This window comes from Hordeum vulgare, chromosome 4H (genome assembly GCF_904849725.1).
Source record: "Hordeum vulgare subsp. vulgare chromosome 4H, MorexV3_pseudomolecules_assembly, whole genome shotgun sequence".
NCBI lineage: Eukaryota > Viridiplantae > Streptophyta > Magnoliopsida > Poales > Poaceae > Hordeum > Hordeum vulgare.
In genome coordinates, this window is record NC_058521.1 from 463,510,170 (window position 1) to 463,533,729 (window position 23,560).

Below are 23,560 nucleotides of genomic sequence, written 5' to 3' on the forward strand. Positions count from 1 at the left end.
CTGAAGCTTGCCTAGTCTCGCTAAGAAAGACAAGCTCGGGACATTGGCATTTGCGAGGGCCAACACCTCACGAACTGTCCGACGATTCCCTCCTCCTTTGCAGTTCCAAGAAATTATATTCATTGATCCCGGTGGCACTCCTCCTGGGAGCCCACCGATATAATGTCATTACCAAATGTTTCCTTGTCCACCTTTGCTCTTTTACTGCTAGAACTTGATGTAGGTGGCATGTTTCTTAACATGTGATTTATAGGTTTTTGGTGAATTCGGGATTTACGGGTGCACCTGTGCAGCCCTGTACAGCCGTTGATCTGCATGGTTATGTGGAAACTTATTACACGGGGAGGGTGGATTTCCTTAAAAGAACTAATGAAAATTTTGAACCATGTACATAGCACACAATATGCATGTTCATTTCATGTACTAATACTTCGTACAACCATTCTTCTGCATCGAATTCTCTCCATCTTCTGTTTCTAATTCATCACTTAATGCCAACTTCAAATTCATGCCATCTTTCTTCCAATCGCAACACATTAAGCCATCTTCAACATGTCATCCTTTCATTCATTTTTTTTCTTACAAATAGATAGCATTACGATTTTCATTCTTTCAGGTGCAAATTATGTCCTCCTTCATTCGTTTTTTTTTCTTACAAATAGATAGCAGTAGATTTTCATTCTTGAGGTGCAATTTTTTTGCGCATTATAGTTAGTATTGTTTGTGTTTTATTTCTTCCGGATTCATTTGTATGAGTTTTAATTATTGTATCATGTACTGTTTTAATATGTATGCAATTATGGAGTACAATAGAAGGTAAAATAATATAAAACCAAATTTTACATCATCTGTTGGAGATGCTCTTAGGCATTTCTTACGTTCACTCGCAGGAAAATACATACGGCACCACCAACACTATCAGAAGGTGTACATTTTATTCCCCTGACCACTCAGCTTGTCTATACATACATACATACATACTTTTCTAGTACAACAAAGGCTACATACACACATGTACTTTTATAGTACAACAAAGGCTCTCTCGGAGAGGAACTCCACTGGAGCCACCTACACCTGCCCATCTGAGCTTCTAACAAATGTATGTGACAAAGTTATGATGCATACATTCTTTTACCGTACAACACAAGGTTCTCTCAGGAGAAACCTTACTGAGCAACTTACACCTGCCTCCGGAAAGTTCTAAGAAACTAAGATGTTACCAGGTACAACATGGCAATAAAATGAATCAAAACTTATGTTAAAATGGGCATGCCCTAACGATATTCATGAGCCCTAATGATATTCACGACCATGAGGTGCAGCAATAGACCAGCTTTTCTAGCGGAGAATGAACAGAGATGACGGACTTAAACCCAGGCAAACATGTCAACCGTTAGGTTTTGCCAATCTGACTAAGGAGTGCCTTCTATATTGTGAGAGAATGAGAAGTTGGGTGGTAGCACCATGAGGGGATAATTTTCAGTCTTGTTCAGATTGGCCATGGCCAAGGCATACCCAAGTGCACGGCCAACGGGTACGGCCACAGCATTTCCAATCTGGCGATACCTGCAGCCAGGCTCACGTGTTAACATTTATGCTACAGGCCAGTACCTAAATATCATATAATCCTATGTGCATTAAAAGATACCCCCACATTGTTGCTGCGGGAAATCATTAGAAACAATTTGAATTCATACTGAGTATGGCGTATGGACTATGCTGAGAATTCTACTCCCTCCATCCTTGTCTAGAAATGGATGTATCTAAATACTAATACATGACTAGATACATTCATAACTAGACAAATCAAAGACAAGAATTTTCTGATGGCCTCAGCAAATGACCTATATGAAAGGAAGTGGTGGCGGTGTCGTTAGGCAGAGGCAAGGAGATTATGGGCAGCGAAGCCGAGGATGAGAGGAGTATATGTGCAACCATCGGGGAGGGAGAAGACAAGACATGCATTAAAGGGAAGGGGGAAAGACTGCATTAAGCATAGGAACCAAATTTTGGCACGCATTTGGCAATTCCATATCTCGCCAATTTTTGGTAAGTTTTGATTGGTTAGCTAAGTACGTTGGTGATCAACCAATTGGCAGCCAGTTTTTTTTTTTTTTTGGCTTGCCTATAAAGATTGTCAAGCCAATTTTTGACACCAAACCTAGCAGCCTTTTAATTGCAATTAGTGGACCTGATGATGTGGCTTAAGAAGATGCCATGAAAATAAGTTTAGTGGGGATGCATGACTTGCTGATGTGGCAGGGCTGCATGGATAGGGGGAAAAAGTAGTGGGTTGCAACTATTTAGGAATAGATTATTACAAAAAATAAATAGTAGTCAAGCGTCTAGACGTGATAACTTACAGAAACAACGTAAACAAGTACCTGTCTTTGACTGTTCCACGAAACCTGTAGCTATCAGGAAAACCTTGCAATCGAGCACTTTCACGAACAGTGAGCAGTCTGTCCTGCGCAGGATGTATCAAGGCCTGAAACATACTCTCTTAGTTTCTTACGAGATATTTTAAAATTATGAGCCAAGTGAAAAAAGAAGATAGAATCATAGTAACCTGCATATGAATATTTGGACACGTCAGCACAGTTCCCACTACCTCATCCCACCATAATCGACCAAAAGGTCTACAGCACATCATACAAGAAATAGTTAAATCAGAAACAAGAAACCATATCTATGAAACAGCAGTGTACTTCTAAAATCAATTGAAACCAACCTTAAGCATCTACCATCCTCGTATGTTAGTATACAATCAAGCACCTGAAATGAAAATATGAAAACACAACCTGGTAAGTCTTAAATTGCACATACAGAGAAGTATGGTGTATCTTGAGCATCTTACCAGAGGACGACCAGATGGTAAAAGTACTCTTTCCTTTGTTGGATCCAGTTTAGCTACATTGTCAGGACCAACTACAACTCCCGGAAGGTCTCTAAAATTAGCTCCCTGGAATAGAACTGGTAAGATTGAAGGGAATGATTTATCAAAGATGAAATGCTAACACATAAGTTTCTCGGCAAACCTTTTTCTTGGGAATTTGCAAAACCCTTAAGTAGTTATCATTACCCAATGCCAACGGCCGATGGTCATACAATTTTGGTTTAGATTTTTTTGACTTAGCTTTTGCAGCATGAGATTTGGGACCCCGCACTTCTGCAGTGGAAGAAATTTATGCGAGTTTCAGACAAAAATCCAAAATTATGATAAGCACCATCAACAGACTTGGTTAACAAAAGGTTTGGTACTAAATAAAAATTACAGAAACTACAGCGAAAAACAAAAGGAGCAAATTATGTGATACCCTTCTAAATTTAGTTTATGACATCCAACATGCCAATACCGGAGAAAGGCTCAAATGAAGACTGCTTATATCCAACAACCCGAAGGGCAAATATACATCAGGATGCAAGCGGGCCGGGTTGCGGGTGCCAGCGCATTCTGCGGCCATTTGCGGCTGTCCGTCACCGTCCGCTAGGATTAAGGTGGGACAATGCGGCAGCCCGCATAAACCCGCCACAAACCCGCAATTTATTCAATGTGTAAGCAGAAGACAACCAATAACCTGGGCGCCTGCAGCGTCTTGCCGCACGAGTGAGGATGTGTACCCCGAGCATCAGGGACCATCACTACATATACCACATCCACTGCTGGCTCCTACGAGAAGTTGCTGCCGGTGAGCAAGGTCATGTAGCTCGCCGGTGAGCAAGGTCAACAGTGATGAGGACGTCCAGTGCCGACGAGCCGGACTCAGGTTACACGTCCAACCTGAGGGTCGACTGGTCGAGGGTCTCCATGACGGTGCAACAAGTCGCTTGAGAAGGAGATGGTGGATTGCGTGTGGGGATCCTGAATTTTGACAGGGATGAGATGGATCAATGGAGGACACTGCTGCCGGAGGCCTCGGCGGTGCACCAGGACCGCGTGGCAAGCAACGTCACCTGAACGCACCTGTACCCGGAGTGGATCGACGAGGAGGAGCTGTCGAACCTGCCTGATCCGTCGTCGGTCCCGGAGGGAGGGTACGACGTGGTTGCCGTGGAGCTCCAGTGCAGTGGCGCGGCGGGCTGGTCCAAGGACGTGCCGCGGTTGCACCTTCAGCTGGCCGCGGGCCGGTCGGAGGAGCATGGCCGACAGGCCGCGCACGTGATCGTCGTTGGCCAGATCTTCTCGGCCCCGAACCTGTTTAGGTGCAAGGTCATGCGCGACGACGACGTGTGGCTGTACAGGCCGGACTTGAGCGAGCTCCGGCAGAAGCTCGCCCTCCCCACCGGTTCCTGCAGGCTCGCAATGCCGTTCAGAACACTTGGTACGAACTCGATCCGCACAAACACATGTCTTTGTCACAACACGAGGACGAGCACGATGAGTCTGCAGAGCACCAAGCCACCAAGGGGACCACATGTGGTCTCGTCGCTGGAGTCGCTGATGGGGAAGCTCCGGCCATGCGCTGGACGTCGTGTGGTTTCAGAGGGTTGACAACCTGCATGCAGAATTTATTCCATCGGTCTTGGCCCTAGTACAACGCTGACTGAGCTAAAAATTCAGTTCATACGCGGGACATGCAGGATCCCGCTGGACATTGCGGACGGATCGTTAGAGCCGCTTCACCTAATGCGGTTAGTCCGGCGGTGTTTAGTGGGCTAATTATGCGGGGCGGCGTTGCGGCTTAGCGGGTTGTCCCGCGCCGCTTGCATCCCTAAATATACAGTACAATGAAAGGGTCTGTCTGGTTTGCTGCCCACACTAGCCCAGCCAAAAAATTGGCTGGCTATCAAATTTCGTTCACTGTTTGCTTTGTTTTCAATTGAATTATAATTATTTGTCCTGATTTTCCCCACCATTAATGTGAACAAAATCAGTTTTATACAATGAAAAAAAACTCCCCTTCCCTCCTTCCACCAAAGGGTTCCAACCTAAGCTCCTGAGAGCGTAGTCATGCAGGGATGGCTGAGCAGCGTCGCGCGGTAGACAGGCCCATTATATGGTGACTCAAACTTTTCTTCAAGTCAATCAGATTTGCCTAACAACCCTAAACTATTTCCTATCTCAACAATTAGTAACAGCCCTAAACTATTTCCTATCACAATAATTAGTAGCTTCAGAAGATAACATAGAAGAATATTAAAGTTTAGGGACCCACCAGAACTAAATGTCCGAATGTATCTTTGGAATTCCGTTTGAGGGCCCTTTCCATATGGCATTTCATCACGATTTTCCGCATTTCCCACCTAACAGTTACAACAGCTTATGAACCAAAAGGTTACTAAAATTAGAGATTTAAGAACTCTTAAGATTGTCAATTACTTTCGGAAGATCTGAAAGAATGTCTTCAAGGACAATTGGCTTCTCTAGTTGTACTGACGTGCTGTCAGACCACCCAACCAAATTACGCTACAAGATTAAAAAAAATGTGTCAGGCTTACACTGTTGGTCTGAATACTCTGCCTAGCTGAAAAAACAAAGATATCATAGGAGGCATCAACACGTGGAAATTCCCAGATGATGGACAAGCAAAACAACCAGAGTACAACACACAGAATGAGTGTAAACATACAATGCAGTAAGCATGCCGGAGAAAGCACGTCCTCATTTGTGACAGGTAATAATGTGAGATGCCAAGAATGAACTGAAATCGTTCCATACAAATGCATTTCTAAGGTGGTATACACGCTCTATCTTTTTATCACCGACCGAATTTCGTCAATTCATGGTTACCTCAAAAGCCAATGGGCAACCATTCTTCACAATCGCTCCATGTGTAGGCAGAGGAAATGGGGGCAATTTCTACAGAGTAAAAATGGTAATTAAGCAACAATAAAGTAATTTTCCAATATCAGAACATAATTTCTTGCAGTGTCCCAGTTAATAAAATACAAGAAAATCATACTTGCCTCTTCAGGATGACAGCCCAATAAAAATACACGCATCCTAAATTGTGGAAGGCCATAACATCCAGCAGCCATAATCCCTAGTTTGGCTTGGTAATGCATACCAATTAGGCGACTTAGAGCATATCTTGCAAGTGTTGCATCAGCAAACTTCAATATATCAAGGACGTTTTCCATGTAGATGTATTTGGGCCTCAAAAATTGCACGATATCCATAAAGACAATAATCTGCTTGTTTTTTTCACATTTAAATGGTTCATCAAATTCTCTATTGCGGTTGTAGCCACTAATGCCTTGGCATGGTGGACCACCACATATGACATCAACAGCACCCTGAAAACATACACAAACAAGATATGAGAAAAGAAATATTAACCAATGAGGCCATAGTTACATGGTCCTAATTTGATATAAGTGTGATCATAGAAGAGAAGAAATAGCATAGCTTTAATTTAGAAGATCCTTTTTCGTCCCTAAATTACGGCACGGGAACGCAAAATGGATTTTGTTTGGGTAGGGGGAGGGGCGGTGAACAAAACCTATCTAGATTTCAATCTTGACTCATTCCAGAACGGTTTTAACCGACACCGATGCAACATGTTTGCCCATCACCCAAGACATCTTCTAACGAAACAGCCAATAAAAAACTGGGTGGCATGTCAGTCTTTCTCCCCGTCTTCTCTCAAGTCTCTCTCCCTCGTATTCCTCTGATCATCTCTCTCCCACTGCATCCATTACTGCCAATCACCATGCCAAATCCCACTAAAACTCCTGTGTTACCCCATGTCCTTGTTTCAGACTGAACTCGCAAGCACACTGTACAAACTATACCGCGGAGTGACAACAGTCATGACAAGTACTGACCTTTACACCATGGAGGAGAGGTTCTGGTGGTCCAGTGGGCAGTGGCAAATCCACCTAGGCAGAGAGGGACATGGTGTGCCTGACAAATCCACCTTGAAAGGGCAGATGACCACACACTTGGCGCAGAGGTGTCAGTGGCAGCGATGTGGCAGCGGTTTCTTCAAATGTGTGACCTATCAAACAAGCACCACATAGCTTGCTGCTGTAATAGCTCTACTTATGTGAAGATGTTATGTGAATTTTGACTTGTCGTGGTAGTGCTAGTGTCCGTGTGCATGCAATGGATGATCAAGCCAAAAAGTTTCTGTCTTCAAACAGGCAGCAAAAAGGCTCACCCATGAAACAAGCCCCACGTAGGTTGCCACTGTGAGAGCTCTACATATTAGTTAGATGTATTGTGCATTTTGACTCCCGATCCACTGTATATGAACTGGTCTAATTTTGTTCTTGACGATCCCCACAAGCTTCTCTTATCTACTTGAATGCAAATCATAAAACAGGAAGTCACAATGCATTTTATTTTTACTAGCACAAATGCCCGTGCGTTGCAACGGGAGACATTGTTACATGTCTTATGACTACAGCTATTTCCCTCCTTTCTCGTCTCAGTTTGTCACACGTACATGTGTTACAACTGAATAAAAAATCTTTAGACTCTTACGGTTTTCGCATATGCTCTTCGGAGAGGAAAAAAAGACCAGCTTAATTTATGAAGCACGTTAAATACCTCGATAGGTTATCAACACATTTTATTATGCTCACCAGTGTTCCATATACTTTCATTTTGAGTACTCACTCCGTTTTAAAATTTGTGCGCCATATATTTAAATTTGTGCGTGGAACAAAAACCCTTAAAAGCGCCCCACAGTTCTTTGTTTTATTAATATAAAAAATACATGCTCAATAGAAAAAATAACAAAATAAGCTTATGTGGGATTGAATCGAGGATTATGGGGTAAAAGGGTTGAGTTCTAGCCATTTGGGCTACTAATATGCTAAAATGGCAGGGGACACACGTTTTTAAATATGAATTTTGAAAATTACGTGACCAATTTTAAATGATTTTTAAAATGTTTTTCTTAGGATTTTCAAAAGATTTAAATGCAAACGAATTTATTTTGGATGGAAAAGCAGTGGGGATTGAAGTGAGATTGTTTCTATATAGTTGTTGTTGTTAATATTCAAACGAAAACATGTATTAACTATGCAGAAAGCTAACCATCAAACGAAAACATGTTTTACCTATGAAGAATGCTAGCAAACAATTTTTGGCACTATTTGAAGTAGATCTGAAGACCGAACCACACACAGTTCCCTCATCATCATAGAAAAACATACTTATCTAGTAAATTTTAGATGGAGGCCACGTACACCATCACGTGTACACCTCGTCTAATCTAGTCAAATTCGTTGGCTTCCCCTTCCAAGCCTATCCTCATCTCTCTTCCTCACCCATCCATCCACCGCCCCATCCGTTGTCGCCATTTTCCTCTGAACCCTCGAGCTCTCCGCTACTTTGAGGTTCGCGCAATGCCTCTGCCCTCACTTCTGCACATCTCCACCACATCTCCACCCGGAGATTGGATGATTTGCCACACTTTACTTTGTGGTTAGATGATTTGCCCCACTTTAGTTAGGATTAGATGATTTGCCTCATTTTTCTTTTATCCTTTTATCATTTGCCCTAATCTGTATTCTAATGAGTTCTTAATAATTTTAATTCAGAAAATCAACGTGGAATGACCTTTGTGCCCCTATGGCAGCTTGCAATTTCTCTGCCAGATCTAATCTACTCCCTACCTGGTTCGACTGTATCTCTTCGTACTGAACCTGCAACTCGTCCTGCTCGCTGCTCTGAATGAAGCACTGATGCAGATATGAACACGTAGCGGCGCTGCAGCTCAGCGGCCCGGCGGCTATTGCTGCTGCTCAGAGGCCCGGCGGTTTCCGCTGTTGCCCGATGGTTCGACGGCCTCACAGCTTCCTCTCCACCCCAGTGGCTCCCGCTGCTGCTCGGCTGTCTAGCGGCTCCTGTTGCTGCTCGACGGTACGGTGCCTCCCTCTGCACCCGGGCGGCTCATTCTGCTGCTTAGTGGATGGCGGCTCCCCCTTCCTGTCCTGGAGCTCTCCTCTGTTGTCGCCCGATCTGGTCGACCGCTTGGAGCTCTCCTCTCTCGTCGCCCGATCTGATCGGCATCCTGAAGCTCTCCTCTGTAGTCGCCCGATCTGGTCATCCGCCCAGCCGTCGGCCCTGTTCTCCGAGATCCGGCCAGCAGCCTCGCCTCCAACCCTGATTCAGACGCCCACAACCTCCGCCACCCGCGCCATGTCTGAGAGGTCAGTCCCCGGGCCGACTTCGTCGCCAACAACCACCACAGCAGGCTGCCGTCCCGCGGCGTCCCCCCGTTTTCCTCTCAATCTCGAGCTCCCATGCGTCTCTCTCCATTTTTCTCTCAACCTCAAGCTCCCATGCGCCTCTCTCTTTTTCTGGCTTCTCATGCCGCCATGGCCATGCCTTGCCTCCTCTTTTGTCGCCGCCGCTCGCCCATGGCGCCGTTGCCGCTGCTCTGCTGCTGATCCTCAAGGGGTGAGCGCCGCCTGCAGCTCATGCTCTACTGCAGGACCACTTAAATCGGGACCGCGGGATGATTTACCAAAAGTGCGGGGACTTTTATGCAAAATACACGACGATGGACGATAGAAGCGCTGCGCGCTTTATTATTAGGGGAGATAAGCTTCTTCATTAGATAAGCACCCAGTGATATCCCAGATATCATGTCGTAAGTGATCATGACGTGAGGTCGTGAGGGAAGATTGGGACCAGGCTATGAGCCAGTGGAAGAAGTTGAGGAGGCGGCTTGGCAGTGGCTGGAACGGTGTGTGTGTGTGTGTGTGTGTGTGTGTGTGTGTGTATGTGTGTGTGTGTGTGCGCGAGAGAGAAAAGAGTATCCCCTCAAAAATAGAAGGGAAAATAAAGAAATAAGTTAATATTTATAACAGATCTTCAAGCTAAAATTTGAACATTTAAAGGGGTTATAGTCGCTCTTTTTTGCTTGGGAAAGTGATAACGTATTACCAGTCAAAGATAGCTCTTGAATGGCCAAGAGGCAACATAGCACACCAAGGAAGTCCTTAGTTGGGGCCCCCAAGCGACCGCGGGATGGGATGAGCTACCTGGGCGGCGGTCATGCGCGGCACCAGTCGCTCAGACGAGCATGTTGTTAATCTTCATGCACTAGCCAACGCAACCAAAAGCCCGAACTAATGGAAAGGGCTAGGCAATCTACATATACACTTCAACACCCCCTCTCACGTGTGATGCGGGAAGTCAACACGTGAATAGACTCAGAGTATGGCTGAAGAGACCTATACGTGGACAGGGGGAGTAGCAATTTTTTGATAAATTGCGAAAGCCGGGACTTGAACTCAAGACCTTAGCTTTGATTAAACCTGGGCATGGTGACCCGGCAGCCGGGCCAAGCTCAAGCCTCGTTTTCCATCCCAAAGCCCGGAAAATGCCCGACAAACATGTATTTTTGGGATTTTAAATAAAGAATATGTATAACATTGTATTATTTAACCCCGAAATAGGTTATTATTATTATTACTATTAAATGCAAAAATAGACGTTTTGTGGGCTGCTAGCTGGGCCGGGCCCGGGCTTTGTGAAGCCCGGCCCGGAGAATGCCTAGGCCTAGCTCTGATACCACGTTAAGCTTCATGCACTAGCCAACACTACCAAAAGTCCGAACTGATGAAAAGGGCTAGGCAATCTACATATACACTTCCACACATGTGACTCGATTGCATCCACAAGCATTGTTGACTTGAGGATGAGAAATTGGACCTCGAGGAGCTCGTCAAGGTTGTTCCTAAAGATGTTGCATTTCTCATTGTTAGGAAGTATTAGTATTGGTCTAGAAGTCCTATTAGGCTATGTTTCCTTTCCTTGTACCCAAAGTCATGTGTAATATATGTATGCCCCATGGGCTATGTAATAGAGATAATTTGCTTTCCTAACATGGTATTAGAGCCTACGTTTAGGTCTCCGAACGCCGCAACTCGTCCTTATGATCCATTTTTTTTCTTTCCATCTCCTCGATCGATCTGTTTTTGGGTTGATCTCATCTGCTGCCGACCTCCTCCCCTATCCGTCTAGCTGTTGCTCTTCTCACCGATGTTCGATCTTGTGTCGTCGCTGCCTGATTTGACCGAGGCCGGTGTAGATTCAGCCCTCATCGCTAACGCGTGGATCCGGCCGCCTGCCCGCCGGTTTTGCCTATCGGACTGCTGCGTTCGCCAGTTGGCCAGTCCCTGCTGCCAGCCTCCAACAAGCCAGTCCCTGCTGCCCATGCAAGCTACTTGCCTGGTGCCTGCTGGTAGTCCGCACGTGTGCTGCTGCGTTGATACTGTTAGGAAAGCAACTTGTCTCTATTGAAGGCCCAAGGGGCATATATATATTACACATGACTTGAGGTGCAAGGAAAGTAAACATAGACTAATAAGGACTCCTAGACTAATACTAATAGACTAATAAGGACTCCTAGACTAATATTAATACTTCCTAACCCCCCCCCCCCCTCAAATGCAAAGCGTATGCAATAGCATTGCATTTGAAGGAGTGTAATACTAAAAAAAATGATAATCCAAATCCGCGTCTTGAGAGTGTCGTCGTAGCATGAAGAGTCTTCAAAACTTGTCGAGTCGCCGAAGGAGATAACGAAGAGATGACACATCAGAGGTAGACACCGCATCACTTGAAGATACAACATAAGTATCAAGAGAAGATGGGTTGTGAAAAGAAGATGGCACATCAAGAGAATAAAGCATTGCGCGGAAAATCATAGTCCACCACAACCGTCGGCGAAAGAAGCTCGGCGGATAAGGCACGACGAAAGAAGCTCGGCGGATAAGGCACGATGGACGTAGATCGACAATGCAAAAGAAGTCCAGAAAATCCTATAGAAAACAACAAGGGCAGGTAGGCCACAAAAGTTGCATAGAAAGGATCAGGACCGGAGAAAGGCCGACGGACTAAGGTATGTGGACTCGCATGGCATGAGAAAACACAAAATATCAACGGATTTGGTGGACGCAGCGGAAAACAAAGAAAACTAGAAAACACACACTAGATTAGGGATGATGGCAGCGGAAGAAAATCGGAAAATTTATGGCGGCGAGAAAAACACAACAGAGTGGCAGGAGGCCAAGTGCCCACGTACACAACGGGATCTTGCGTACAAAATCAGAAGCAATTGGAAATAGCACCAGCTTGCGGCAGTAGGCAGAGGAACACGCAAGCAATAGCAAAATCATGCAACACGCTAGCAGCACACATGCACAGGGAAGAGCAACCCCTGAGGAGCCTAGGACGCCCAAATCAGGCAAGAGAACAGACGGGCGGGACTGGGCCAGTTGATTGACGTTAAGTTGACCAGCGGTTCGCAGACCTTGGACGAGATCCACGAGCTGAGAGGCCACCCACCAAGCTTCAACATGATTGATCTGGAGTACGCGCGAGCATGCAGGAGGAGCCGCTGCCCGACGGGAACGAGCCAGAGAGGAGAGCGGCGGCGTGGAGCGCGCGAGATTGGATCGGGAGGGCGAGTTGCGGCGCCCGAAAAAAATAACCTAAGCTCTAATACCATGTTAGCAAAGCAACTTGTCTCTATTGAAGGCCCAAGGGGCATATATATATTACACATGACTTGAGGTGCAAGGAAAGTAAACATAGACTAATAAGGACTCCTAGACTAATACTAATAGACTAATAAGGACTCCTAGACTAATATTAATACTTCCTAACCCCCCCCCCCCTCAAATGCAAAGCGTATGCAATAGCATTGCATTTGAAGGAGTGTAATACTAAAAAAAATGATAATCCAAATCCGCGTCTTGAGAGTGTCGTCGTAGCATGAAGAGTCTTCAAAACTTGTCGAGTCGCCGAAGGAGATAACGAAGAGATGACACATCAGAGGTAGACACCGCATCACTTGAAGATACAACATAAGTATCAAGAGAAGATGGGTTGTGAAAAGAAGATGGCACATCAAGAGAATAAAGCATTGCGCGGAAAATCATAGTCCACCACAACCGTCGGCGAAAGAAGCTCGGCGGATAAGGCACGACGAAAGAAGCTCGGCGGATAAGGCACGATGGACGTAGATCGACAATGCAAAAGAAGTCCAGAAAATCCTATAGAAAACAACAAGGGCAGGTAGGCCACAAAAGTTGCATAGAAAGGATCAGGACCGGAGAAAGGCCGACGGACTAAGGTATGTGGACTCGCATGGCATGAGAAAACACAAAATATCAACGGATTTGGTGGACGCAGCGGAAAACAAAGAAAACTAGAAAACACACACTAGATTAGGGATGATGGCAGCGGAAGAAAATCGGAAAATTTATGGCGGCGAGAAAAACACAACAGAGTGGCAGGAGGCCAAGTGCCCACGTACACAACGGGATCTTGCGTACAAAATCAGAAGCAATTGGAAATAGCACCAGCTTGCGGCAGTAGGCAAAGGAACACGCAAGCAATAGCAAAATCATGCAACACGCTAGCAGCACGCATGCACAGGGAAGAGCAACCCCTGAGGAGCCTAGGACGCCCAAATCAGGCAAGAGAACAGACGGGCGGGACTGGGCCAGTTGATTGACGTTAAGTTGACCAGCGGTTCGCAGACCTTGGACGAGATCCACGAGCTGAGAGGCCACCCACCAAGCTTCAACATGATTGATCTGGAGTACGCGCGAGCATGCAGGAGGAGCCGCTGCCCGACGGGAACGAGCCAGAGAGGAGAGCGGCGGCGTGGAGCGCGCGAGATTGGATCGGGAGGGCGAGTTGCGGCGCCCGAAAAAAATAACCTAAGCTCTAATACCATGTTAGAAAAGCAACTTGTCTCTATTGAAGGCCCAAGGGGCATATATATATTACACATGACTTGAGGTGCAAGGAAAGTAAACATAGACTAATAAGGACTCCTAGACTAACACTAATAGACTAATAAGGACTCCTAGACTAATACTAATAGACTAATAAGGACTCCTAGACTAATACTAATACTTCCTAACAGATACAGCTGTCCATGCGATCGTTACCCATTGCTTGAATGGCTTCGTGTTGTCCAGTGTGTTGCTCTCCTCCTGCTACCATGTGTTGCTTGCCTACATGCTTGTTGGCTCTTTTCTATAAGCAACTACCGCTGCTCACATGCTAATGATTGTAAAGCATCTTCATTTCGAATGTGTTTCCTAGCTTCTATTTCTATATTTTCCGCTGCGTTCACCAAATCCGTTGATATTGTGTGTTTCTCATGCCATGCGGGTCCACCATATCTTTGTCCGTCAGCCTTTCTCTGATCCTGATTCTATACAACTTTTTGTGGCCTACATGCCCTTGTTGTTTTCTATAGGATTTTCTGGACTCCTTTTGCATTGTCGACCTACGCCCATCGTGCCTTTAACCGCCGAGCTTCTTTCGCTGTCGGTTGTCGTGGACTATGATTTTCTGCGCAATGCTTTATTCTCTTGATGTGCGATCTTCTTTTGACAACCCATCTTCTATTGATACTTATCTTTTATCTTCTATTGATGCGGTGTCTTCCTCTGATGTGTCATCTCTTCGTTATCCCCTTTGGGTTGACTCGGCACTTTTTGAAGACCCTTCATGCTACGGCGACATTCTCAAGACGCGGATTTGGATTATCATTTTTTCTAGTGTTACACTTCTTCAAATGCAATGCTATTGCGTACGCTTTGCATTTCAGTAGGGGGGTTAGGAAGTGTATTGGTCTAGGAGTCCTATTAGGCTCTGTTTCCTTCCCTTGTACCCAAGTCATGTGTAATATATATATGCCCCATGAGCTATGTAATAGAGATAAGTTGCTTTCCTAACATTCATCTCATGGGAAAACCTTGAAACGCGAGATTGAGGGCTAGAAATTGTTTCTGGTAGTCGGCATACCAAAGTGGTAGGCAAAATAAGCTCGCCGAATCGGTTGTTGCCCGAGGGTGGGCCAAATTATTGGCTGATATGCAAGGTGAAATACTCTCAGGAGGTTGGCCATGCTTGCACTCCTTGTGACAATACTATGGTTTTGCCAAACACGTTAGGTGGTAGGACGCCAACCACGCCTTCGCGCTTGCCAATGTGCGCTGACCTGCAAAGCATTGCTCACTCTGATTAAGCCAAGGCAATGTGTCACCCTCAACACCATAGGTTAGGAACACCAACTTGCAAACCGCTGAGGGTGACTATCACCGTGATCGTCGATGGCTCACCCACGCCACCCCTCCAGCAACATCGATCGGCGTGGCACGAGCTTCTCCTATGCATCCAACCTAGCCTCAAGGACCGGCGGTGGATGAAGCTGGCAGGGGGCAGGAGTGGGGCGTCGCTGGATGTTGGCAATGTCGACGATGGCGGTTGTCGTGGCAGATGCATGCGGAGAAACCTCCAGACCTGGATTTTTTTGGGGTGTGCAATCCGGGTGCTCGGTGAACTCCTTGAGTGTGGTAACAGAGACGTGGTAGTTCAAGTTCATGCGTTCACCCATGGTAACACGTGCAACAGAGATCGCCGGCTTCGATATCAAAATCGTTGGGAGCTGTGATGAAAGAGAGAGAGAGGGCTTCGGTTGGGCCGCTGGCCTGGCGTTGTTGCTGCAGGCTGCGGGCTTGGAAAGATTAGGGCAACTTCTCATCTGCTTTATTCAATTGTCGGGGTCCTTTACATATAGATGGAGACAGGCGCAGAATAAGGAAATACTCCCTCCGAAACATATTAATTGAGGAGCTTTAGTATAACTTTAGTACAAAGTTGTACTAAAGCAGCGTCAATTAATTTGGATCGGAGGGCAATTCTTTTTTGGGATATCAAAAAGATATATGTTCTTGGAGGGCAACACAAGGGATGCACCCCTAGCTGTGTGGGCCGCACCAGGCTGTGCTGGATGCACCTATGGGGTAGCCATCCTATACTGATGTCCCCACATAACAGAACCCACATGGAATGAAGAATTGATCTCCCTTACTATTTATAACATGGCAGCACAAAGGGAAGGCATAGCCACAACAATTCTGCATCATATTCTTCAAAAAAAAATCTGCATCATATCAAAATTGCATAGAGGTGTTCTTGGATCTCTATTTGATTGTCAAATATTGAATCATACTTGTTTTTTATATATATATTTAGTTCCCTTTTTCAGGGAAAGGATCTAATCTATACTAGACAACCATATATACTCAGTATACTTAATTTCACCAAAGCTGAACTTGAAGAATAATACTCACAGGAAGTGGTAGTATCTTTCGCTTATGACCTTCAACAACAAAATCGTTAATTGCGTCATTGCAGTTCCTGCATTTTAAAAGTGAGACTGTTCATATTACGTGAAATGAGTCTTGATAAGATAAAACATTGCATACCCTAATCCTTCAATTGGCTCCCACGTGTCATCATTAGGGCCATAACCCTTCCAACGGACCTGCATACATATTGCGTAAAATAGCAAATTTAGTTCAGCGTAAAAGCATATATGAACAAAAAGAAGAAAAGTATGTGATCTATGGACATATGGAAGAGCTTTGCTAAAGGGTTAAGGCGAGAGAGTGAACTTACTTATTTGATAGGAAATCATTAATATGTTCCGTTGTGGGTAAAAAATCTAAAAGGAAATACTTGGTGGGCACTTTGACAAATAGGACTAGTCACGGTGGAGAGATATTTAGAGTACTAAAGTAGCTCATATTATTATCTCTACCTTTGTTTGGATAAAGCCTAATGAGACATGTATATTCCATTGCAAATATAAAATATGGCCCAGGAGCAATTGCGTGTTAGTTTGATCCAAATGGAATTAGGGATTTGAAATGTCTGCTTCCCCTGGTAGATCCGACAAGTAATTCAGCTGCCTCTGTTATAATTTAAAAAGAAGAGGAAAAATCAATAAATCGTTTCAAACCTTAAAATATAAGCAGCGCTTTCCGACATTATTGGGATCACCAAAACAAATATCAACTAACTTCCATACTTCAAGCTCCTCAGGAGGGACTGCAGAATCATCTGGAATCCCATTACTGAATTCTGTTATAGCGTCAGCATGGTCCTCTACTTCACTTTTCTTCACATATTGTTTGCATAAATTGTGCCATTCTTTCAGTAATTCAAGGAAATCATCGGTAGTTTCGTTGCGGACCTATTGAAGCAGCATGATAGTGTGTATAAAATGGGCCAGAAATTGCATTAAAACTGTACTGAAAGAAAAATATAGCATGGGCCATGAAATTATGAAAGCCATGGTACCCGAGTTTCTGGATGATTCATTCTGAAGCTTTCGCATGCAACTTCATCATTATCAACAGCCCATCTCTGTAAACAATGAGCAAAACATTCAAAAAGCATGCATTCCAACTGAGTTATAACACATATATGATGTTCATGTAGAAGTACCGTCACAAGATTCACACCGCCACCATGAGCCCCAAGGCAAAGTCCAGTTGACATTCCACCACAACCACAGTACAGATCTAACAAAGAGAGATCCTTCTTATTTGGCACATGAGACTTTTGCTTCTTATTGAAGTCTGCCTTTTTCATACTGATACTACTTACTGGACTTGACTGCAATATGGCATGTGTATCTTCTGCATTTCGTGAAACGAAAAACTAATGAGGTAAAACTACTTACTGGACTTCTGCATGCTCATAACAACAATAAAACAAACGATGCAACAGAAACTACACAAAGTGCGAATTGCAAAACAAGATAATGACCAGCGCGACAATAATAAAACAAAATCTGAAAGCTACTTGAAACAAATGCAAAATTTTGGAGAGCCGCTCTCAAATCCAAGTCATAATTGTTTGGCACTATAAAGCATTTCCGGTCTCTTAAATTCATGCGTAGCCACATGTGTATCACTGTTTTTTTGAGAAAACAAACCCGTTTCCAAGGTAGAGAATGTGCTGTAGTCCTGAGAGTACTTCATGTCATAGTAATATTGGGATGAAGAAATTGACTTTGACTCGTTATCAACCTGTAACATAAATAAATCAAAAACATTACTTCTCAGTTGTCACTTGGAACAAATATCAGGATAGCAATCATCACAGAAAATATCTAAGGTACAAGACGAAGCCATACACAAGGAGAAACTTGCACAATTGACACTTGGGAGACAATACAGTCTAGAGCATTGTCGTCCTTCAGATCTGAGTAAAAGAGCCTCCGTGGGTCATGAGACTGTGCTTGGTCTTCCATGATCTGAGATCAATTAAGAGGTTGAAAACATGGTTAGAGATCCTAAAATAAACTGCATTATCAACTTCAAAAAAAAAAAAATGCATTATCAACTTTCATACTTATAAGATGAAAATGATTTTTAAGACATATGTAATTCTCAGTCAAATAGCCAGGATAACAAAACTCACCGTGTCTTCAGCTCTGAAAAACCACTGCACTCTGCAGTAATATTCACCGGCAACTGTTTCAAAGAACTCCAGTATCTTGCCTATGTAATTTGGCTTTCCCTCTGGACCCTGCAAAAGATTAACCCTGTTAGAGTTGTGCAAGAACAAAGTGGTTGACATCATCATAAATAATACTAGTTTGATATAAAATAATAACAAAGACATGTAAGCTATACTTTGTAATCAAGCATCAGGTCTAGATAACCAAAGATAAAGATTCTGCAAAAAGAATACATGAACATGATCACTGAGATGCAAAACTCTACAAAATGGAAAAGGAATGCAGGAGATTGATCAATGAGTTATTATTTTTGGAAACTTGTTTGAACATTTAATAAGTTCAGAAGATATAAAAATGAAGGCATAAACTATAAAGGTACATAAAACTATAAAAGAAATATTAGCGTAGAAATATGAACTCACTTTCACAAATGCACAATCTCCAACGCATAAAGTAGATCCAGATATGCTGGCTTGCAAATAGTGACATTTGACATCCAAGACAGCATTGTCAGCACTGTAATGCAAGATAGGTGTATAGCTGTTAGCCTGGTATAACAGGAGCAACCTAATTATTCATGAAGTAAAAGAGACAATGCAGGTTTGCTCACTTGGCAAGGGGTTGGATATCACTCCTCTTATCCTTCAAACAGATAAACCACAAGTAGAAAACGTTATTTACATAAATTCAATTGTTACAAGTCCAACATAAGGCAGACTATAAATTCTAGTATGTATAGTATTAGAATAACAAATTTCATAGAAGAAGATTGTGAAGCCAGCATGCCTATGGGTATTACTTATAACAAGATTGTGCTATTGTGCACACAAGAGATATTGTTGGTCCTTTCCTGTTTATTCATACAATTTCTCCTACAATTATGTGCTTCATGTTACACAAGTCAAACATTCTTTCGGTTTTACCTAGTCAACCTCACTAGCAATGTGATTTAAGAACTTTGTTCACTTCTCTTATCATATGGCATTCAATGTCCATTTGCTCGAACCATTGTCCAAGCTTATTTGTAACTCATGTGTCTCTAGCTGCATAAAAGGTGAAGAGCTGAATTGGTTTGATGCCAATATTTGGCATGCCAATTGTTTGCTATGAATTGTTCTTGCTAGTCTCTAAAAAAGTTGCAAATTTTTGGCAACTTTGATTTTACCAAATGTTGGCTTGCCAAATATTGGCAATGTCAAATGTTGGCACCAAACCAATTAGGCTCGAAGACTTGCAAAAAAAACAATGATTAAGGCTTCATTTTCTAGGTTTGAAGTTCAAATTAACTTCTGTTTCAGTATAGACCTACATGTGTGGTCAATGTGCAGGAAAACCACTTATACAACAGGATATTATACAACCAGAATGGAAATTATATACTCCCTCCGTTCCTAAATACAAGTCTTTTTAGAGATTTCACTATGAACTACATATGGATGTATGTAGACATACTTTAGAGTGTAGATTCACTCGTTTTGCTCCGTATGTAGTCCGTAGTGGAATCTCTAGAAAGAAATATATTTAGGAACGGTGGGAGTACATCTCTAACATTAACGTCTATCTACACGACTACACTACCTTCTATGATGCTACTTGCTACTACCTATTGTGAATTCTAACATGTACCCCATTTGATATGTCCAACATGCTTGAATATTGTTGCAAGGAAGGTATTGAATTGCATGTGTACTAATCAGCACTCCTTGCTATATTTGTTCTAGTAAATGATTCTACTCTTCACAAGACTTAAAATCCACAGAACTATTTGTTTATTCTGAATCGATCTGCACCAACAAATATTCCGTTCTTATATCAAGTATATGATGCAGCCATGCAAATAGCAGACAGTGGAGCCAAATGCCTACCTTCTCCACAAAGTGACGATTCTTCTCGTAGCGGTGAGGCCACCTCTGTCTAGCCTCCTCCTCCGGCACAGCCTCCCCCACAAAACAACAGGATTCATTAACACTATCCACCATCTCCGAATCAACCAATTTCTTATCCAAGATGACTTTGGGACTATTGCTTGGATCTGGCATCATTGTGACAGTTGGCGACTCACAAATTGAGCCACTATTTTTCTTTGTCCTCTTCAAATTTGGCGAGCATTTACCTGTCGATACCCTCGTCCTCTTTGCCTTTGGAGGCCTAGAAGATTTTCCATCGTGCTGTTGAGACATCTCACTGACCACGTGCGACTCCGCACTCATTAACACTGCATTGCACGGTAAAATGGCAGTACTGTCCACTTTGTCCGATGGCAAGCAGTTCCCAGGGTCAAGATCGTCAAGATCACACTTGCTAGGTCGTACATGAGGATAAGACTCTGCTTTATGCGTTGAAGGTTCACTGTCTACCACTGGCGAAATAGGTGGTACCCTGTCTGAATCCACCGATGATGTCTTTAAAGCCGTCTTAGTCTTCCTTGGGGCGCGAACAGAGACTCCGCCGCGCTTGGCGCACCTATAATTCACCGCTGGTAAAGCCACCACAACCTGATTACTGAGACCACCTCCTTTGTTCTCATGGCCATTGGAGGTGCTTTGCATCTTAACATTTTCTGGTGATCTATGCTGTTCCACCCTGTTGCGCAAGTCAACTGTGTCCGGTGTAGTGGTAGTCCCTTTGATCGGCCTATCAACTGTGGCCGGTGCAGTAGTGGTGGCCTCTTTGATCGGCTTATCCACTGTGTTTGGTGCAGTAGTGGTAATCTCTTTGATCAGCTTATCAACTGTGTCTGGTGCAGTAGTGGTGGTCTCACTGATCGGCTTAGTGGTGGATACAGAAAGGTTGTGCCTTACAGAGCTTCTTCCCAGGTCTGAGTCCACAGGGCGCCGTTTGGAGGATCTAAATGAGCCTGCTTTCGGTTCTGAAGGAGTGGCATTTGCTGCCGCCGTGGTCTTCGCAATCCTCCGTGATCCCCGAAGGGATGTGTCATTTGTACTGGTAGCAGCTGAAGTACCACAACCATGGGCATTCGCCTCGGGGTCATACTCTGCGTTCAAATCAACAGCAGCCATGCTTGCTGAGGCAATATTCTCTGAAAAAGGAGAGAAATACTTGGGAGCCTCCACCAAATCGTCATCATCCGGCGGAAGTTGTGGAGGCGACGACGTGGTGTTCAGCGTGCACGTCGGTGCATTCTCCTCTAGATTGGCTTCCAACCAAGACCCCCGTGGTGACGGAGGAGACCCCGGCACCGGCGTAGTGTCAGAGAGGAACACGAGCTTTTCCCGCATGTCTACAGCAACAGGAGTAGACGGAGATTCCGGCATATGTGAATAATCATCGAGGTGTTCGAGCGGCCTCACCCCTGGAGCGCCTTCCGAGGAATCGGATGCTGGGGGCTCGAACTCCGCGAAGCCCGGCGCCGCGGTGGGCGGGGATGGCGCCCGGGTCGTCGCCGACACGCCCTCGCCGGCGACGAGCCCCGTTGACCTCCACTCGGCGCCGTCCCAGGGCCCTCCTCCGTCGTCCACCAGGGGATCCGGGACCGCTGCCGCGGCGGCGAACTCGGCGCCGACGTCGAAACCCCTGGGCGGCGACCACATGGGCTCCAGCTCCTCCGGGGTGCCGAAGAGGAGCGACCACAAGGGTTCCAGCCCCGCGCTGAACTCCCCCGCCGGCTCCTCTCCGTCCGCCCCAGCGTCGGCCGCCGGGGAGCCATCGGCGACCGGAGGCGGGGAGGGAGGCGAGATGGGGTTGTGGGGCGGAGTTTCCATGGGAGTACGGGGCTGACTGGACCGAGCAACCAAATTAGGTAAAGTCAATCGATGTGGCCAGAGCTCAGTACAGTAGTCAGTTCACAACCCGAGTTGCTTCCTGGATCGAATTCCTTTTTCAGGTAACTTTCGGATTTAGCTGTTTTTCTGGTGAGTGTTCCATTGATAGAGCTCTCAGACAACTTAATTTTCAACGAGGTCAAGACTACGTCTGAAGAATAGGAGACTATGGTATTAGAATGTGGGTCAACAGATGGATTATGGACGTGTTTGATTACCTGTCTCACTTTTTTCCTTTTTGCGTGTGTCTTAATTGGACCTGGCTATGTAAAACAGGTCAAAAAAAATCATCCATATATAGTTTGATTGTATGTATCATCACGTCGCAACACTCGATCGATCAGCTCTAGTTCCACGAGTTCCAAGGCATCGGCAATCGAGGTTGTTCTTCTCAAGGTGTTTGGTATTGTCCGAGATGAACTTGCGATCACACATGGGGCTCTTGGTCAGCTCCGGGAATGTTTGACTCGCCTCTGCAGGAGAAGCATCTACGTACCATTGCAGCGATCTTTGGCAAGTCTCTGCCCATGGAGCTGGGTATGAAGAGACATGCGATGGTAGCTACTTAGATTTGGTGGCTTGGCCTGGAGTTGTTGACATTTTTTATGTCACGAGCAAAGTTAGATTTGGTGAGCTGAAATATTCGTGGTTTGAACAGTCCGACGAAGAGAAAAGCGCTGAGAGAATTTATAGATTCCTTTAAACCGAGGATATGTTACATCGAGGAGTCCAAACTTGATGTAGTTGATCAGTTTATAATTATGCAATGCTTTGGGCCATCGTATGATGGCTTCTCGTACTTACCGATCGTTGGGACCAGGAATGATATCATTTTGGTGTGGAATTCCTCGGTGGCACACATATCTAATCATGTGTGTAATACAAACTTCATCACAACCTATGTGCAGCCAATGGAGGGCTCGTCTTGGTGGCTATGTGTGGTTTACGGACCGCCAGAAGACCAGGAAAAAAATCTTGGAGGAGCTTTCGGCACGGCACCTGCTTTGTCCTCGCCCGTAGCTTGTGATTAGAGATTTTAATCTCATTTTGCAAGCGGATGGCAAGAATAATACCAACCTGGACACGAGGATGATGAGCAAGTTTAGACGATTCGTGGATTCCAACGGCCTTAAGGAGCTCTTGCTGCATGGATGCACGTTCACTTGGAGTAATGAAAGAGAGGTGCCCACGCTCACAAAAATTGATAGAGCGTTGGTATCGGTAGATTGGGAGCTGGACCACCCGGATTGTGTGTTGCAGGTGTAAGGGCATATTTCTACCTTGATGGTTTTGGTGATTGATGACAATACTTTTGCGGACTAATCGTGTGCACTAAGCCTTTCAAGTATTTCCTCATTTGGCACAAAGATGATTCATGCCCCTCGATGTATTGATATGAAGACGGCTTTCTCTCTTACGTTTCATTATGAGTGGACTTGAGTCATAAGAAAAGTCGTACTATTAAGAGAGGGTCTGCCTCGGAAAAGTCTGGGTGGAATCATCACATAGACTTTCCCTCGCACCCTCTTTTTC

The 23,560-nt window shown here is 44.7% G+C and overlaps 1 protein-coding gene across 2 annotated transcripts; it reads right to left on the reverse strand.

The window, feature by feature from the left end:
- Positions 1-916: 916 nt before the first annotated feature.
- Positions 917-22,173, reverse strand: LOC123448977 (DNA (cytosine-5)-methyltransferase CMT2-like). Of its 2 annotated transcripts, XM_045126037.1 has the most exons (21): positions 20,111-22,126; positions 18,856-18,887; positions 18,668-18,761; positions 18,206-18,313; positions 17,919-18,038; positions 17,718-17,811; positions 17,225-17,418; positions 17,078-17,143; positions 16,737-16,970; positions 16,201-16,259; positions 16,066-16,132; positions 5,908-6,237; positions 5,732-5,800; positions 5,321-5,407; positions 5,157-5,244; positions 3,039-3,169; positions 2,858-2,962; positions 2,732-2,775; positions 2,570-2,639; positions 2,385-2,488; positions 917-1,566 (listed from the first exon to the last, which is right to left on the reverse strand). In XM_045126037.1, exons 1-21 carry the CDS (start codon positions 21,965-21,967, stop codon positions 1,413-1,415), a joined length of 4,107 nt encoding a protein of 1,368 aa, XP_044981972.1. In that variant the 5' UTR covers positions 21,968-22,126; the 3' UTR covers positions 917-1,412. The 2 variants fall into 2 exon arrangements, 1 of the variants encoding a protein (XP_044981972.1); XR_006631945.1 differs by lacking the exons at positions 917-1,566; positions 2,385-2,488; positions 2,570-2,639; ... (1 more) ...; positions 2,858-2,962; positions 3,039-3,169 and adding exons at positions 3,633-3,862; positions 3,965-4,496 and having other exon boundaries at positions 20,111-22,173.
- Between the last annotated feature and the right edge of the window lie 1,387 nt (positions 22,174-23,560).

Excerpts from the sequence above, each read along its gene's own strand:
- LOC123448977 (XM_045126037.1), bottom strand. The coding sequence starts at position 21,967 with ATGGAAACTCCGCCCCACAACCCCATCTCGCCTCCCTCCCCGCCTCCG. Across the intron at positions 6,238-16,065 it reads GAAAGATACTACCACTTCCT|GGTGCTGTTGATGTCATATG; the intron begins GTGAGTATTATT and ends GTATGTTTTCAG. Across the intron at positions 1,567-2,384 it reads CGTGGAACAGTCAAAGACAG|GTATCGCCAGATTGGAAATG; the intron begins GTACTTGTTTAC and ends GCCTGGCTGCAG.